We start from the raw sequence: 20,216 nt of genomic DNA on the forward strand, positions 1-20,216 counted from the left end.
TAGTGCTGCAATAAACATGATGGTACAAGTTTCTTTTGGGATTATGGTTTTCTTTGGGTATATGCCCAGGAGTGGGATGACTGGATCATATGGTAGTTCTATTTGTAGTTTTTTAAGGAACCTCCAAATTGTTTTCCATAGTGGCTGTACCAACTTACATTCCCACCAACAGTGCAGGAGAGTTCCCTTTTCTCCACACCCTCTCCAACATTTGTTGTTTCCAGATTTTGTGATGATGGCCATTCTGATCGGTGTGAGGTGATACCTCATTGTGGCTTTGACTTGCATTTCTCTGATGATTAGTGATGTTGAGCATCTTTTCATGTGTTTGTTCGCCATCTGTATGTCTTCTTTGGAGAAATGTCTATTTAGGTCTTCCGCCCATTTGTGGATTGGATTATTTGCTTTTTTGGTATTAAGCTGCATGAGCTGCTTGTATATTTTGGAGGTTAATCCTTTGTCCGTTGTTTCGTAGGCAACTGTTTTTTCCCATTCTGAGGGTTGCCTTTTAGTCTTGTTTATGGTTTCTTTTGCTGTGCAAAAGCTTTTAAGTTTCATGAGGTCCCATTTGTTTATTCTTGATTTTATTTCCATGATTCTAGGAGGTGGGTCAAAAAGGATCTTGCTTTGATGGATGTCATAGAGTGTTCTGCCTATGTTTTCCTCTAGGAGTTTTATAGTGTCTGGCCTTTATGTAGGTCTTTAATCCATTTGGAGTTTATTTTTGTGTATGGTGTTAGGAAGTGTTCTAATTTCATTCTTTTACATGTTGCTGTCCAATTTTCCCAGCACCACTTATTGAAGAGGCTGTCTTTTTTCCATTGTATATTCGTACCTCCTTTGTCAAAGATAAGGTGCCATATGTGTTTGGGCTTACTTCTGAGTTCTCTATTCTATTCCATTGATCTTCCTTTCTATTTTTGTGCCAGTACCATACTGTCTTGATCACTATGGCCTTGTAGTATAGTTTGAAGTCAGGAAGCCTGATTCCACCAACTCCATTTTTCCTTCTCAAGATTGCTTTGGCTATTCGGGGTCTTCTGTGTTTCCATACAAATTGTAAGATTTCTTGCTCTAGTTCTGTGAAAAATGCCATTGGTAATTTGATGGGGATTGCATTGAATCTGTAAATTGCTTTGGGTAGTACAGTCATTTTCACGATGTTGATTCTTCCAATCCAGGAACATGGTATGTCCCTCCATCTGTTTGTGTCGTCTTTGATTTCTTTCATCAATGTCTTAAAGTTTTCTGCATACAGATCTTTTGCCTCCTTAGGCAGGTTTATTCCTAGGTATTTTATTCTTTTTGATGCAATGGTGAATGGGAGAGTTTCCTTAATTTCTCTTTCTGCTCTTCCGTTGTTAGTGTATAGGAATGCAAGAGATTTCTGTGCATTAATTTTGTATCCTGCTGCTTTACTAAACTCATCAATGAGTGCTAGCAGTTTTCTGGTAGAGTCTTTAGGGTTTTCTATATATAATATCATGTCATCTGCAAAGAGTGACAATTTTACTTCTTCTTTTCCAATTTGGATTCCTTTGATTTCTTTTTCTTCTCTGATTGCTGTGGCTAAAACTTCCAAAACTATGTTGAATAATAATGTTGAGAGTGGACACCCTTGTCTTGTTCCTGTTCTTAGAGGGAATTCTTCCAGTTTTTCCCCATTGAGAACGATGTTGGCTTTTGGTTTCTCAAAAATGGCTTTTATTATGTTGAGGTAATTTCCTTCTATGCCCATTTTCTGGAGAGCTTTTATCATAAATGGATGTTGAACTTTGTCAAAAGCTTTTTCTGCATCTATTGAGATGATCATATGGTTTTTATCCTTCAGTTTGTTGATATGATGTATCACGTTGATTGATTTGCATATATTGAAGAATCCTTGCATCCCAGAGATAAACCCCACTTGATCATGGTGTATGATTTTTTTAATGTGCTGTTGGTGTCTGTTAGCTAGTATTTTGTTGAGGATTTTTGCATCTATATTCATCAGTGATATTGGTCTGTAGTTTTCTTTTTTTGTGACATCTTTGCCTGGTTTTGGTATCAGGGTGATGGTGGCCTCGTAGAATGAGTTTGGGAGTGTTCCTCCTTCTGCAATATTTTGGAAGAGTTTGAGAAGGATAGGTGTTAGCTCTTCTTGAAATGTTTGATAGAATTCGCCCGTGAACCCATCTGGTCCTGGGCTTCTGTGTGTTGGGAGATTTTTAATCACTGACTCAATTTCCATACTTGTGATTGGTCTGCTCATGGTTTCTATTTCTTCCTGGTTCAGTCTTGGAAGATTGTACTTTTCTAAGAATGTATCCATTTCTTCCAGGTTATCCAATTGATTGGCATATAGTTGCTTGTAGTAGTCTCTCATGATGTTTTGTATTTCTGAGGTGTCCGTTGTGACTTCTCCTTTTTCATTTCTAATTCTGTTGATTTGCATCTTCTCCCTTTTTTTCTTGATGAGTCTGGCTAATGGTTTATCAATTTTGTTAATCTTCTCAAAGAACCAGCTTTTAGTTTTATTTATTTTTCTTATGGTTTCTTTCCTTTCTTTTTCATTTATTTCTGCTCTGATCTTTATGATTTCTTTTCTTCTGCTCACTTTAGGGTTTCTTTGTTCTTCTTTCTCTAGTTGTTTTAGGTGTAAGGTTAGGTTGTTTATTCGATCATTTTCTTGTTTCTTAAGGTAGGACTGTATTGCTATAAACTTCCTAGAGGGATTTTTTAAAAGATAGGAGATGAGATAACATATCTGTATTCTCATAGGAATGATAGCAAGGGGAAATTGGTTGATGCTGGAGAGAGGACAGTTGTTTGAGCCTTATCCTTAAGTAATGAAAGAGGATAGGATTTAGTGCATTAGCAGGTGGGATGACTTGCTAAAGGGGCGGGAACACTGTGTTTATAATAATAGGAAGGAAGGCAGATAATATGAAAACAGATCCACATTGGTTGATAAATATGGTTGGTTCTGAAAGTGTGGAATGTCTCATCTAATTTTTCTTTTTTCTATAAGTGGAAAAGGTAGCAGGACCATTACCTGAGAATCAGGATCAGGGGAGGAGGTTTAAGTTCTGTGGACAGAGAAAATGTGAAATTCTTTTCTAGGAGAACGGAGATGATAATGAGTTATGGTAATGTAGTACAGTTAGCTGGAAGCAAAAGGAACTGACCTGGAATTAGTGGTTATAAATTTTGATGGAGATTAGTTAGTGTGGTTTTGTGTTTTTCTCTAGATATATGTATTTATTACATATGGATTCACAGCTCCCAAGGTACGTGTCCTGAAAGAGAGTCAGGAGGAAACCATGCTGTCCTTTTAAACCTAGCCTCAGAAGACAGAAGTGTTGCTTCTACCACGTTCTGTTGGTCCTAGATCCTCCTAGGTTCAAAGGGAGGGAATATAGACACTGTCCTCTCGTAGAGGGATGTGATTGTCACATTTTAAGGACATGTGGAATGGGATATGTAACGGTGTATCTACCTTTGGAAAATACAGTCCATTCAAGTGTTTATCCCAATTCCTGGCACAGAGTAAGCACTCAATAAATGTCATTATTATTGTTAAATAAAAGCTGAAATGAGGCCTCAATTCTGGATATTTACCTTACGGTGGCAGTGATATCATAGCAGGGTATAATGTATAGGTATTCAATCAGTCTTTTATTCACTAATCACACTGTATTAGAAGGGAAAGGATCTTTACCAAATGATTTGCTTTGTAAAATGATTGGCTTCAGGTCGTAATCCAGTTCATGACCTGGATTTTGATTCTTGTCTTCTGATTCAGAATTCTCTTTGAGGAGCTCCCAGGAACAAAGTATAGTATTTCTTCAAATCTACATATTTTCCCCACGGTTTTATCATCTCTGAAATTAGGACAGAATTGGTGGCATTTTATGTTTTTCCCTTGGTAATATGTAAAGCAATCAGTGTTGCCTTACATCTGAGGAAATTGGTTCTGCTAGTTGATAGTAAAGATCAGCAATTCCCAAACATCTGTTACAATGTGATACATAATTTATACTCAGATCATAACACTTTCCTGCTGATAATGGGCGATTTCTAATTGCTTTTGGTAGCTTTACTCCTTCCTTTTCCCTCTCATTTAACACATTAACTGAGATTCACATTAATATAGATGCAAAGTTGAAGTTATTATAATTTAAAATTTACTCTATTTTAAAGATTGGTTTGTAAACTACCTTACTTTATCAGTAGTAGCATTACTTGCGACACACTTTACAGCTCTGTTACAACATAGTGGTTGAGAACTACTGATCTAGATCATGAAAAAGTATCCAATTACAGATCTAGGAAAAGGTTACCTATTATAATCTTCTACATGCCATTTCCCAAACATATTATATATATTCATGTTGGCAGCAATAGTTTGATATAGTCTCTTTTCTCTGCCAGGATTATCCAGTTGTTTTCCTCTAAGAATGTAAAATCCTCCAATAAGTAAAATCTTACTGCATCTCTCAAGGTACAGTTTAAATATCACCTCTATAGCGAAACATTTCCAAAGTTTTTAAAAAATCTCTCCCCTTTCTGAATAGTCAACGTTTTTTTCATTAAATGCCATAGTTTTTTCATCCTAAGAAGCAGATTTTTTTCACATTATAACATTTTGAAGATATAAATTATTTTTGCCATCAAATGCTTGTCATTGTTTAATGGCAGCATTTTTTCCTTTCTAGTGATATATAAAATAATTGTGCATATTATAATTTGATAGCAACTAGGCTGTAATGAAATAGGATATTATGGATATATATTATGTTACACTAAGCTGTGCTGTTGTGTGTTTTAGCTATCTGTCTACCTTTCTAGAATGTAAATTTCTTGAGGTCCTATTTGCACCCACAGATCCTAAAACAGTTTCACACTGTGTAATCATTAAAATGAATTATAATGTGTGTAATCTATACAATCATTTAATCATTCATATATTATTAAAGAATACATTGTTAATACCAAAGGAGCAAGATTTTTAAAAAATTAGCTATTTATGGAGAATGATTTATCTTCTTGTTTCAAATACTGCAGTTTAGCTAGCCTTGGTTTTCTTTTGAAACTTGAGAGCTGCTTGAAGCATGTCTTGCCCTTTTAGATCTACTGACTTTTATGGTTTGGTTGCTGTCTTTAAAATCTGCTGCTTTCAGAGCTGGCAGTGCATTAGGAGGACATTACCACAAACTTAGTGGCTTAAAACAACACACGGTTACCACCTTACAGTTTCTATTGCTCAGGAGTCTCAGCATGGCTTCACTGAGTACTCTGCTACAATCAGGTTGTTGGCTGGACTGTGTTCCTGGAGGCTTGATGAGGGAAGAATCTAATTTCAGGTTCAGTGATATTGTTGGCAGAATTCGTTTCTTTGTGACTGGATGTACATTGAAGTTCCTAGACGGTGCCCGTCGTTCCTAAAGACTGCCTGCTGTTCCTTGCCGCATGGGCTTCTCATCATTGCTGCTTACTTCATTAAGCAGGCAAAGGGAGTCTTAGAGCAAGTTGACTAGCTAGGTGGATATTTTAACGATATTATGAGAGTGACATCCCATCACTATGCCATTCCACCACCGTGATTAGGAGCAAGTCATAGATCCTGTACAAAGGCATGCACACTATGCAGTGGGGATTATGGGCGCCGTTTTAGACTCACTTCTCCACACTCACCCCAATACTTGTCTCTGAGGCAACTCCGTGGAACATAGTTTGAAAACCATTGCGTTTAATAATATTCCCTATGTATAACTTTTTTTTTTAACTTGGGCTATTAGTCTCCCTTAATACTGAATATTTTCCTTGAAGGACTTAAGCCTTATGATCAATTTTAATGGCTTTCTTAGGAAAAATGACCCTCTAGGAAGGTTTCAGCATTATGTGTCAAAATTCTGGAATACCTGTGTGTGAGAAAGGTGTTCCAATTAATTTTGTGGAAACGGCATGTTACATAATTCTTGTAAAGAAGCATATTTTCAATACTATGGGGAAAATTCTGCACTCCATAAATCTATTTAATTACATTTAATCCAGAGTTTTCTAAGCTTATTTGACTAGAGGATCTTTATAGCCCTCAAACCTATTAACATTTTGCAGAAGCACTGTTTCCTCTTGGAAGATGCCAACACAGCCTGACAAGCTGAGGAAGAAAGTAAAATACCAGGAAGAAATATAAGAGGAAAAATAAAAAGACCATAGATAAATGTTCCCTATCTATTTAGAATGAAAGTTATGATTATTTTACTTTAATAATGATGAAGATGGTCATGATACCATCAACATTGGGATGACTCTATAATTTGCCAGGCACTTTCATGACCGTTATCTAACTTAAGCCTCTCAACAATCTGTGAGATATCTGATTAATCTCTTTTTATACAAATGAGTAAATGAGGCCTAATATATTATGTGATTTGCCCAAGTCATAAAATTAATGAGTGGAGCCAGTACTTTAACATAGGTTTTGTGGCTCCAGCTATAAAACTCTTTCTGTTGCAACCTGCTGTGTCTTTATAAACATGATTAAAAATGAAGATGTTGAAGAATACCTTTGTATAGCATGTGATATAACTGAAAACATTTATTAACCTAAAAAAATGAAAAACTGTGACATAAAACGGTTTATAAACTTGTGCATTCATTTAATGACTGTAGGAAAAATGTTATAAATAGAGTATCTGAACTTTTTTTCCTCTGTGCATCAAAGACACACACACAACTCAAACATGTACTATTGCGTTAGTTTATATTTTGCGGTAGAGATAAGTGAAGGAGAAAATCTGGACCTAAGATGTGAATCTTTTGATTATTTTTAACCAGGTTTTATATTTAAATGTGTTTAATTCAAACTAATAGAATCACTGAATATCAGAGTTCAGTAGTATTTAGTGCTCTTTTAATGTAACTTTCTAAGGCACTGATTCTTCTCTACATCATGCTGACAAGCAGTACTCCAGCTTTTCTTTGAACACTTTCAGTGATGGGATTATCAATACATATGAAGACAGCAACATATTATTTTTAACTTTTAATTTCAAAATAATTATAGATTTGCAGGAAGTTGCAAAGATAGTACATAGAGATCTCATGTGCTCTTTACCTAGCTTCCTCCAATGGTTACATCTTGTTTAACTATAGAATATCAAAACCAGGAAATTGACATTGGAACAATGTGTTTCTGTAGGTTTGTGACATCTTGTCACATATATGGATTCGTGTAAGCACCACTATTATAAAGATACAGAGCTACTATACCATGACAGAGATCTTCCTCATGCTGCCGCTTTATATTTAGTGATACCTTCCTCCCTCCCCACCCTATCCCTAACCTTTGCTAACCACTCATTTATTCTCTATTTCTATAATTTTATCACTATATAAATGAAATCATGTGGTATGTGATTTTTTTGTTTAATTCAGCATATTGCCCTTGAGGTGCATCTGTGTTGTATGTATCAATAGTTTTTTCCTTTTTGTTCTGAGTAGTATTCCATGGTGTGGATATACCACAGTTTGTTTATTCATTTGCCTATTAAAGGATATTTTGCTTATTTCCACTTTTTGGCTACTACAAATAAAGATATGCTTTTTGGTGAAATTTCTTTTCATATAAAGCACTTCGCCTTTTGCCTTTAAGTATGATCTTAACTAAGTTTTTGGCTGATGTCCTCTATTTGAACAAATTCTTATTTCTTATTTTCTGTGAGGTTTTTTTTTTTAAATCATGAATTTTTTCTGCATCAATGAATAGGATCATGATATTTTTTCTTTTTTAACTTGTGAATATGATAGCTTACATTGATTTTTAATATCCAACCAGCCTTGCATTCTAGCAATAAATCCCATTTGGTCAAAGTGTATAATTCCTTTTATATATTATTGAATTATATTTGCTAATATTCTGTTAAGGATTTATGTGTCTATATGAGGGAATTGGTCTGCATTTTTCTTGTTTGCCATTTTCTTTTTTGTTTTTTGTTTGTTCCCTCTGTTTTTGTTTTTGTTTTCTTTTTCTTGCCTTATCTATAGGTTATTTGAACTTTTTTTTAAAAAATTGCATTTCAATTCGTCTATAGTATTTTTGAGTGTATTTCTTTGCAAAGATTTTTTTTAGTAGTTGCTCTAGGTACTATATTACATATGTATAGCTTATCACATACTGCTGGTGTTTATATTTTAATAGAGAGAAATGTAGAAACCTTACATACTTTAAGTTCTTTTACTTTTCTCTGTTTATAATGTAATTATCTTAAATATTTCTTCTAATGTATGTTGAAAGGCATATCAGACAATGTATACTTTTTGCTTCAAACCAATATAATTTAGAAAACTGAAGAGGAGGAGGAAAACCTATTGTATTTATGCATATTTTTGCTTACCATATTCTTTATTCCTTCTAGATATTTTCAGGTTCCTTCTTTTTTGTTTCATTTTTGTTTCCAGAACTTCCTTTAGCCATTCTTTTAGGGTAAGTTTCCTGGTGACAAATTCTCTTAGTTTTCTTTTGTTTGAGAATGTCTTTATTTCTCATTCTTTCCTAAAAGATAATTTCAGCATATTTTGAATTCAGGGTTGACATTTCTTATTTCATCAACTGAAAAATATTGCACCATTTCTTTCTGGGCTCTGTTTATTTTATTTTTTAGTCTATTTCCTCTCTGTTTTTCAGATTGGGTAATTTCTGTTCTATTTTCAAATACATTGTTGTTCCTCTGTCTTTTCCATTCTGCTATTGAACTCATCCATTTGCTTTTTAAATTTCAGTCATTTTTCAAAATGTTCTAAAATTTCCATTTGGTTCTTTTCGTGTCCTCTTGCTTGTTCTAGAACTGGAAGGCTCAGCAGTACATTTTTGACTGCTACTAAAGGAAAGACATCTTATTATGTTAGTTTTGCCCTCTGAAGCTATATAAAATAAGAATATTAAGTGATAAGTATTATTATCTAAATACTTGCAGTGCTGGTAGTTTAGGACTATTTTTTGTATGTTTTACACTGATTATGTTATTTAATTCTTACAGTAACACTATTTACTCATGTAAGAAATGTTTACTGAGAGCCTACCATATGTGACACTTTTTTTCGTTAGATATTTTCGCTTTAGCTTCAAGTGGCTAAACGGCTGATTTCTTATTTACAGAGGGAAAAACTACGTTTCTGAAATTTTGGTAATTTGTAGTCATTGGGGGAGAAGAGAGATTGCAAGCTGGATTCTCACATCTTCACGTAAACCAGCCACAAATTTTATTCATAGTGTCCATATTACATTTAATCCAATTCAGAGATTTATCAGTGGTTTGTTGTAGAACAGTGGTGTATTTTAAAAGAGTTACAGGTTTTCTGAGATACAGATACCCTCAGGGTTTTGGGTAGCTCTGAAATCTTAATTTGTCTATTTGTGCCATGAAATGGATTGGGAAGCACTTCTATAGTTAACAGGTTGAAGAATGGGTTTTTTTCCCCTACAGATTGAACTTTGTGTATGTTAAAGCACAGTTTCATCATCCTTCACAAATAAACTGCTCCAACAGTGAGATCATAATCACCTGGTGGGCTTGTTAAACCTCTAGACCTCACCTACAGAATTTCTGATTAAGTCTAGGTGGTACCCAAGAATTTGCATTTCTAACAAGTTCCCAGGTGATGTTGGTTATGCTATTTTAGGGATTTTGTGAACCATTCATCTGCACAGAATTTTTCTACTTCCTCATCTTTCTTTGACCCTTCAGTTACTTCAGTCTGATTTTAATTTCATCATTCTATCCAGAGTGCTTTTTCTAACATCCTTCCTGATATTAATGTTGCCAAATCAATGCATAATTTTCAGTTCCTTATCTTACCTGATGTGTAGAAATCATTCTGTAGTTGGTTGTTCCTCCTGTTTAAGAAACTTTATTTTGTCTGGAGACCTCCATCTTTCTCCCTCCTTCTGTTCTATCTCTGCATGCTCTTTCCCAGTCTCTCTCTCTCTCATCTCAAATCATACTGTGTTAGAATTCAGTCTGGGTCCTCTTCATATCTTACTTTACCCTCTGTTCCTAAATGATCTAGTTACTCCTGGCTGTATGCTAATAATTCCCAATTTATGTCTCCAGCTCACGCCTTCCTCCTAAGCTCTATTTTAATTTAACCAATTGATTTCCTGAATAACTTACAGGTATTTGGAATAATATGTCCAAAACCAACCACCATGTTTAATAAATTGTAAGATGCATATTTTTATCATTTTAAAATCTGTGAATCTTACAGATTCCATGAAATAAAGTAACTTTTCTCTCCCTTCCCTGATAAAAAACGCTTCTTTCTCTCATGAATGGTCTTTACTTCCATTCAGTCGTTAATGCTGGAAACCTGGGAGTTATCCTTGATGCTTGTCCTTAACACTTATCTTTACCTTCAAAACCTCTCTTGGTTCCCCCTTTTCTTACCATATCTATTACTGTCACCTATGTTCAAGTCATAATCACCTGTTCCATGAGTTATTGCAACTGTCTTTTAACTTTTGGTGTCTTCCAACCCAATCTCTCTTTAGTACTTAGATTCATCTTTTAAAAATGTAAATCAGATTATGCCACCATCTTGCTTAAAATCCTTCAGTGAATGAAATTCATAATCTTTAATATGGTATAAAAAGTCCTCTCTAAGCTGGTCTGTGTTGCCTCCCCAGTTTCATTTAGCACCATATTCTCCCTTTCTTTTTGGTTCAGACAAACTGGTGTTCCATCAGCCTTTTTCCAGTACTGTCCTGTTACTTCCTCCTGCAATGCTCTTCTCTCTCCCCTTTCCATCTGCCTATATCTTTACCTGTCCTTTGTCACATGTCAGCTCTCATCTTAAATATCTTAAATATTTTTTAGAGGTGTTTACTGACCCCAAAATCTAAATTAGATGTTATTATACTCTTTCAGTGTTTTGTACTCTCCTACATGACACTGATGATTTGTTAACTGCATTTATCTCCATTCTGCTGCATGTCTCATTGTTTTACCCCTTACGCTAGACTTAGCACAATGCATAATATATGGAAGGCATTTAGTAAATATTTTTAAATAAACGAAAGTATGAATAGAGCTTAAAAAGATATATGCACATATAGATGAAAAAATTCTTTTTCAAAGGTAAGGCAAATAAGGAGCACGTAAGTTTGGGAAATGGATATTCATTTTTAGTTGCCAATTACATAAATTGTCTGCAAAAATTATTTCAAAAGAAAATTTACTTTTTAGGAGAATGCCATTTCTGAAAAAAAACTTGAAAATTGTTTCAAAGTAATATTAAGTAATTCATAATATTTAAGGAAAGTTTATTTTATTTCAACTAATTGAAATTTAGTGAACTACTGTTTTGTCATTTTCATATAATCTTTTGTGTAACCAATTCTTTTTTTTTAATCACTCAAAATTTTTAGGAGGTTTCAGCATTATAAAGAATATCACATTACCTCCCAGAAATGACATTTAATTACTTCACTTTTCATTGTAGTTGTTATAAACAAACCATTGATTAATTTTTAAAAAGTTCCTTAATCTTTGGAGAAACAACTCATGTCTGTAGGGCAGCATGAAAAAAATAGCGTAACAGACCTAGCTGAAAGTCTTTTTCTTTTTCAGAATATATAATTTTTTTCATTTCTGTTCCTGTTTATTATTAGCCTTTTCTTTTCTTGCAGCACTTTTGTTCTGTAGGGTCTGCCTAGAGTACATAAACTATATATTCTGCATTCTATAAATTTTACTCATTTGAAATCTTAGCTTTCTCTTGGTATATATAGTGAGTGCTACAGACAAAGTTCTTAAAACCAGAGAGAATCACACAGTTTAAAATGTTTATTATGTCTTTGTCTGTCCTTTCTCCATCTCCTTTACTTCCCTCTTTTGTCTGTCTGACTCTCACAGGAGACATGGATTACAACTGGTTGGACCATACGTCTTGGCATAGCAGTGAGGCATCCCCAATGTCTTTGGTGAGACATGTGGAGCCTTACTATTTAATTTCTGTTATCATTTCACTTTTCCTTTTTGATTTACATCTTTGCATGTTTTCTTTTTTGTATCTTTTTTTTTTTTTATCCCACACCTGTAGGGGACAGTCAAAAGGGAAAAAGAAAAACTAGTGAGCAGGCAGTTTTGTCGGACTCTAACACCAGGTCTGAGAGACAAAAGAAAATGATGTACTTTGATGGCCACTCTTTGGAAGAGGATTTGGAATGGTCTGAGCCTCAGATTAAGGACTCTGGGGTAGATACGTGTAGTAGCACAACCCTTAACGAGGAGCATAGCCATAGTGATAAGGTACTGAGATTGTGGAGCCTGCCTATTAACCTGCTCATTTGGTCTTCGTTTGCTCTCTGTCACTCATTCAAATGGAACATAATAAAAGGACAGGGCATTTCAAGGTCAATGTAGCATTTCTCAAGGTGCAGAAAAGAAAAACAAAACCAAAACCAATCAACCAACCAACCAAAATACTTCTTGCTTGCTTTGCTATTTTTGTTGTTTGATGGCATACCAAAAAATAAGTAAATGAGAATAAAAATTAGGAACAAAGGAATGTTTTGTTTATGGTCGCATGAAAGAACTTTATAATGTTATTATATACCACAAATAAAAAGAATTTTTTTTGGATTGGCTTATTGCTTGCATATATTTTCCTTGGGATGAAAATTAAATTATTAACAGTTTGAATCCCAGGCAAAAGGGAGATAATTGGGTCTGTTTGCACAGAAAAAGTTGTTTTTCTTTTTTCCCTTTCACTGTTATTTTGCTTTTTTGTTTTATTGTCATAGCATTTTAATGTAGTATTAATTAGTATTAGAACCATTGCCATCTGCTTTGGTATTTATCATTTTGCTTTTAGTATAGTGAGACTTTTGAAATCTTTTTACCATATAGATGTGATTTACTGGAACTTGTCTTTTGCCTGCTCAATTTTGCATGAAGATATGCATGTTACTTTTAGATAACTGTGAAACTGTGATTACACAAATCATTTACTTTGTTATTTGACATATAACGGAATGGTGTCATGATTTATAAAAGGCTTGGTTCTGCCCTGAGACAAACTGCTAATATTTTCAAGGTTGTTTAACAATGGATAACATTGAATTATCAATAAAATTAATTTGCTAAATAGATAAGAGACCGGAAAGAATCAAGGAACCTCCAAAAAGTGAGAAATGTAATCTGTCATTACCTTTGAACTAGGCCTATTTCTCCCATGCACATTCATTTGGAAATTTACTGGGGCTTGTGTATTTTTTATAATTTTAATTTAGAAACCTACTTCAAGAAGGCCCTCATCATAGGTTCAAATTTCATGTTTTAATATAATTTGACCTTTTAACTTTTACTGTAATAAAGTCTTTCAGAGTCTTCCAGAAGTGTTTGACGATGAACTCCTTTAAATGAGTTCAAGTACCTAGAATTGCAGTCTCTTTTCTGCCTGTGAGTTTTTAATCTTCAGTGTGTAGATAATTAGAGTTTGCCTATATTTTCAAGATTTCTCAGATTTTGTACAACTATATAACTTCAGTATTGTGTCAGAGCACTGTTAGAATTTGCAGTAACTGGAATTTGAAAAAACTTGAGATTATTAAAATGAGGTGATAAACATAATCTAGTAAACCCTTTTGATCAATGTTTTGAGTAAAAAATGGTTTGTGTAATCATAATACTTTGGAAGTTGGAAGTTTATAGAGGTTGGGAAGTTTAGAGAGATTGTACAATAAAGGGTCATTTGTCACAAAAGAACATTAATTTTTGTGTTTATTGATGCAATATGTCAGCACCCTGTGACGTGGCAGCCATCTAAAGATGGAGATCGTTTAATTGGGCGCATTTTATTAAATAAGCGTTTAAAAGATGGAAGTGTACCTCGAGATTCAGGAGCAATGCTTGGCTTGAAGGTATGTAATGAAATATATGAGATGTTGGTCTATAATCCTTTACAGGTTTATCAGAAAAGCAAAAGATATAATAACTCCATACCAATTTAGTGGGTTTTTTTCCTATTTTCAAGAATTCCTAAATATTTGCACTCATTATCCAAAACCTTTTCATTTTCCAAGTATTATTTAAGACGTTGCCATTATTTTACAATGATACATATTTATATAATTTTGGAAAACAGAACTTGAGTTACATACTTGAGTTCTAAATTCAGTGCTCAAACTTATTTTCCCTGTAATTTATCCTTTAAGTCTATATATGTGTTTATATTTTATTAAAATGATAGTTTTGGCCAATTATTAAATGTACAAACTTGGGAAATATAACATATGTACTACATAGGAATATAATTTTCGTATTGGTGTAGCAAAATCTGTGTGTGTTTGTGTGTATTTATGTGTGTGTGTGTATGTGTGGCAAAGAGAGAAAAAGAGAGAATACTCTTTGAAGTTTGAAAACTCAAAAATACTTATGTTAGGAAACTTAATATAACTTATATTGATTTATATTTTACTGTAAAATACCAGACAATTATTTATTTGGTAAGTACAACAAAGAGAGCTCTGTTTATTTTTTCTGCCTCTGTAAGGTGAATTAAAAATTGAAATGCAAAGAGAGTAAATGTTTTAGAGTTAAGCCATTGCTGCAGGAGTAGTTGTACAGACTCTAGTAAGTGTGAGCTATTTGAAAACTTTTGTTGTATATGAAATTGGGCATCATCTCTTGGGTGGTTGCCATGTGGCTGGCACTCATCTGAGTACTTTGTATCTATCATTTTATTAACACTCACAACAGATAAGAAATAAGCTTAGAGAGGTGTCGTAACTTGCCCATGGTATCAAAGATGGTGATGAAGGTGAGAATTAAGTCCAGATCTGCCCAGTATAGTCTTCGGGCAGTGGTGTAGTATAGAGGTTGGGAAGTCTTGGCTTGATTTCTAGTCATAGCATTTACTAGCTACATGACATTAGGCAACTAAACTTCTCTTAGCCTCAGACTCCTCATCTGTACAATGGAGATAATAATACTTACTGAATTATTACCTAATAAGACTAAATAAAGCAATATACAAACATTTAGTACAGTGCCTGGCATTCTAAGATTTCAATAATAATAATAATTATAGCCAGTATAATTATGATTAATATTATTAAAGTTTATCAAGCCAAGAAACTTTTAAAATATTAACACAGGGATTTCAACCCCCAATATTTATACGTGTAATTTTCAGAACCAAACATAGGAAAAATTAGCTAATATTAACTGAACTGCAGCTGAGTGTAATTCACTGCAATTGGGGAATACATACTTGGAGCAAGATAAATCAATGATTTTTGAATTCTGTATTGTTTAGTCAATTTAGAAGAAGAAAAAAACTATCCTAGTCAATGAAGTCAGTTACTATTATTTGCTTGACTTGATATAAAGTTGATATATTGATTGAAAGGCAGTTGATGAGAATCAAAGCATTAATTTTTGAGGCCAGTCTTATAGCTACACATATGACTTCACAGCATTATTGCTAACCTTTGTTTTTTCTTTTTCTGAAAGATATGTATTAATAGAAATGTAAAAACAGGAAAATTGGGATGCAAATGGTCTAAAGTTTACATTAATTTTGATGAGATTAAGTAAATTTTGTTAATTTTCTCAGGAAAAATCCATCATCATCATCATGCATGTTATCAATATGCCCCAAAGACTGCCAACTAATAAAATTTTTAGAATATATCATAATTATATTAAAATTAATAAAATATATATTTACATCTATAACTAGAAATGTTAATATAATTATGTAGTACTATAATAACATGTTTTTAGAAATGGCAAAAGTGAGAATTCTGTAATAAAGGCAGAAATTATAAATTGTTTCTAAGGTATGCAACATTTTCAACAAATAATTGATTTAATTGCAAAACATTTGGAATATGTAAAGAGTCCAATCCTGGGACATGTACTCAGTTCCTAATAATAACATTATATCATTTAAAAATTATTTTTAGAACATTAAATTTTAGTTTCAAAACCTGAAGATTGTCTAGTTATTTTTTCCTTGAATCTTCAGCTGTGTTCATTTGAACAATATGCCCATTTTAACATTTTCTACTTTTAAACAGGTTGTAGGAGGAAAGATGACTGAATCAGGTCGGCTCTGTGCATTTATTACCAAAGTTAAAAAAGGAAGTTTAGCTGATACTGTAGGACATCTTAGACCAGGTAGGTTTCAATCTTTGATTATTTACATTTAAACTGTTAAACTTAAGTAGTTATGAAAAAGTTATCCTCATTTAGAGTTAATTATCCTCATTTGTTAAATTAACAAAAAGTTAATTTAACTTATATATTAATCTTTAGTCATTAATGAAATGTTGTAACTATTAGTTCTTGAGTCACATTAGATAAAAATATTTTTGTATTTACTGATCTTATTTGTTTGCTGATGGATATTCCTAGTCTGTATCTGGGATTAACCTAACTTCTTTCCCATAAGCCTATTTGTTTCTTATAAACAACTTCCAACATAGTTTAGGAAACAAACTTCATGGGTAACTACATATTTCCTGAAATGTGTCACTCCTTATCTCTTTGATAATGGATACTATTGAAGAGATCCTTGAGTGCCTTGGAGAGGATTCAGTAAGGTGTTTAGTATTAAGCTTTTTACAAAAGAGTTCGAACAGGTGCTCAGCTGCATGTATATGAGAATCCTAGAATACAGAGTTATAAAATTTTCAAAAAGGCAACTGATCTTGATAGTTTCTAGAATTGGAATTTCTATTGAGAAATCAGAGACAAGAGTGATGTCACCAAGTTGGAGACATAAGGTTGTTCCTGACTTGCTTCCCCTTGCAAGAAGAACAACTAACAACTATTCAGGGACAAGACACCGCTGAGAAAATTCTAGAAATCACAGAGATAACTTTTATGTATTTTTTCCTCTGACCCTTACTTGTCCTTTTGTGTGAAATATGCTAATCATCCTGGTCATCAAATTTTATGCCACTGAAGCTGTTCCCAGTATGTTTCTTATTCCATAATGATGATTTTATTCTATGAAATTAATCACAGTTTGAGATTGCTTTTGTTCCGAGTGCATTTTAAGGGATTAGTTTTTCTTTCTAAGATTATCATTACTGACACACACTGTAGGTGATGAAGTATTAGAATGGAATGGAAGACTATTACAAGGAGCCACATTTGAGGAAGTGTATAACATCATCCTGGAATCCAAACCTGAACCACAAGTGGAGCTTGTTGTTTCAAGACCTATTGGGTGAGTTGGTTTGAATAACTTTATACATGTATAGAGTTGACTACTATTGAATAATCTGTAATATGCAGTCCAATAATGTCTGATTGCTTTATAAAACTAAAATTTGAGGACAATGCTTTTTTCTCCTTTACCAAAAATATCTCACCAAAAATCATGACATCTCTTTATCAGATCATGCTAGAATATACAGTTAATTACAAAAGAAGAAGGAATATTTAGGTGTTTATTATTTTTACTATCTTAGTAGCTCAGGAAATGGCTAAAGGGATTAACAGAAAGGGACTATAGTAATAATTACTTTCAAAAGAAGTTTCATAAGCTATGGTTCTCTGCATTGTAAATATGAGAATCAGCTATAGTCTGTGAATTTTATATATTTTTCCAAAGTGGAGATTTCATATAAAAAAGAGAGGGCTTAAAGGCATTCTATTTCTAGATGGTGGCAACCATTTAAGGAACATAAGAACATCTTTAAGGCAACAGATAAAAAATAAGGAAATGTCAATTACTCTTTGACTTTTTATATTGGCAATAAATATTATCCTTTGTGCTTCTACTGTGAGAATTACTCATGAAATATCACAGCAGTGTTGCCTTTATAGAAGCATATATATTAAGCCAATGTAAAAGATATATCTGTAACTTAAAAATGCAATAGAAAAATACATAAACTGACAATGAATTATTAAATACATGTCTGGGGTAAGAGCATTCCAGGGTGGAAGCTGTGGAAATTCTTCTTTCTTTCAGAATTCTAATGCCTAGTTTTGACTCATTTAGGAAATGGTCTCTTCATGTTGAACAAAATGACTTCAGTTGGTAACTTAGTTTTTGAAATGTTCCTTTCAAAAGTAATGAATTTGTCACATGAAATTATATCTATTTTTTATTTTGTCTTTTCATGGTTTTGTAATATGGTAAAACTGTACTATATCAGCTTATGGTATTAATCAAGTATATTTCTTGGTATTAAAGGATGGTCTAATCATATTTTTGTTTTGATGTCTTAAATATTTTTGATGCAATTTTGTGAATGAGCTTAACCATTAATAGATACCCCTTCTGGCAAATCTCAAACAAAAATGTACATACTTTTGATGTAAATACAGTTACAAGGTAATTATGTTAAGTCCAATAAGAAACATGATTGCATTTTTCTCAGTAGAATTATGATGTTTAAAAAATTTCAGTCACAATCTGAATATTTTAATTTTTGTTTTGGTGATATTTTATTTGAATTTCAGTGTTACTGATTTGAACAACAGCAGGTAAAAGTAAAAAGTAGAATATAATCAAAATATATATGTAGAACTTGACTTGAATATAGAAATATTTTAGAATGGATAACTGTGTAGTGAAGCACATAGGAAATAAAGTGTATATTTTTACAAATCTGCTCTAAATGCATATGAGTTTTAATTCCTTTTAAGTAGTAGGAGTTAGCCCAGAACACTTTTATTAGCAAAAAGTACTACGACTTGTTTTTTTCCTTATTTATATAATGCTGCTGTCGTATACAATTTTGTTCATTTTACATTGTCCTGTTATAATATATGTTGGTAATGATTAAAATAGCAGTTGCTACTATTTGTTGAAACAATTTCTTGTTTTTTTTTTTCTTTCTGTCATTTCAGAGATATACCTAGAATACCTGATAGCACACACGCACAACTGGAGTCCAGTAAGTTTCATTTATTTTGGAATAAAATGTTTTATTAATAAAGTCATTCAGTTATTCATCATCAGGGGTTAAATGAACTCTTTAATCTGTTAATACAAGGTAAGAAGTATAGTAGTGTTATCAAGTATGCAGTCATATAAAGATGGAAAATTTAGTGTTATTTAATGTCGTTGTGGAAAAAAGTACAAAAGTCTATAATATTTTAAGGTGGTTTTTTTAAACCACACTGTCTTAACTACTGTGTATTTTTAGATAATCTTATTAAGGTATACTACCATAAACCGAACATATTTAAAATGCACAGTTAGATAAGCTTTGATATACATGTGAATCCATCATCATAATAAAACATAATGAACATATCACTCCCCAAAGTTTTGCCCTCTCTCCAAACTTCACCTAATTTTAAAATTTACTACTTTGTAACCTAATCCTCAGTAAATGAGAATGCGTCAGACAATCTAGTGAATAATTATGTATATTCTAATTTATATTTTTTAGAAAATGGGATAATAGTTGTGATTTAGCGAGTAGTAATGAAACAATAGACATGTAAGTTAAAATAATATTAAATATATAGACACTTTTTATTACTTGTGTTTGAGTGCTATTTCAGATGCTAAGCAAATGAATTTTTTCCAATGAATTAAAGTTTGTTGATTGATTGAGAGTAAGGCATGTTGTGAAAGAAGAGGAGAGTTGCAGTTTGAAATATGTTGATCAGAATAGACCACATTGAGAAGGAAGGATTGGAGCAAGATTTGAAAGAGTGGCGATCTGAGGGAAAAGCTCTCCAGGTACAGGGACCAGAGGTTCAATGGCTCTAAGTCAGGAAAGCCTAAGATGCATTTAAGAAAAAGCAAAAAGGCTATGGTGGCTGCAAGAGTGAGCAGGGGGCAGAATGGCAAGAAGGAGGACAAGGAAGTAAGGGGCAGCCAACCTGCAGAGACTTTATAAGGCACTGTAAAGACTGTGGCTTTTACTCTAAGGGAAATCAAGAGCTACATAGGATGTTTCTGAGGAGAGACTTATGTTTTAAAATCTGGCTACTATGTTGAAACTACATTAAATGGAGCGAAAGCGGAGAGACCAGTGAGAGGACTATTTCAATATTTGAGTGATGAGATGATGGTAACTTAGACCATGGTGCTTGCAATGAAGGTTGTGAGAAGTGGTCGGATTCTCTATACACACAACAATTGAGAATATACTATTAAAAAGGATGTTACTTTTACATTTATATTACAGTTATAAGTATAAATTTTTAAAAAATCTTTACCAGAAAGGTGACATCCTTTTGGAATGGCAT

At 33.0% G+C, this 20,216-nt stretch overlaps 1 protein-coding gene across 37 annotated transcripts in view; it reads left to right on the top strand.

The window, feature by feature from the left end:
- RIMS2 (regulating synaptic membrane exocytosis 2) overlaps positions 1-20,216 on the top strand; it is a 577,683-nt gene that overhangs the window by 290,577 nt on the left and 266,890 nt on the right. For 25 of the 37 annotated variants that reach the window (XM_057735252.1, XM_057735261.1, XM_057735257.1 and 22 more), the window contains 5 exons: positions 11,898-11,965; positions 13,787-13,906; positions 16,070-16,169; positions 17,103-17,226; positions 18,861-18,907. In XM_057735252.1, the coding sequence (XP_057591235.1) occupies positions 11,898-11,965; positions 13,787-13,906; positions 16,070-16,169; positions 17,103-17,226; positions 18,861-18,907 (459 nt within the window). Of the gene's footprint in view, positions 1-11,897; positions 11,966-12,084; positions 12,294-13,786; positions 13,907-16,069; positions 16,170-17,102; positions 17,227-18,860; positions 18,908-20,216 lie in introns of all 37 variants that reach the window. The other 12 variants (XM_057735244.1, XM_057735247.1, XM_057735246.1 and 9 more) reach the window with 1 other exon arrangement.

This window comes from Hippopotamus amphibius, chromosome 5, assembly GCF_030028045.1.
Source record: "Hippopotamus amphibius kiboko isolate mHipAmp2 chromosome 5, mHipAmp2.hap2, whole genome shotgun sequence".
NCBI lineage: Eukaryota > Metazoa > Chordata > Mammalia > Artiodactyla > Hippopotamidae > Hippopotamus > Hippopotamus amphibius.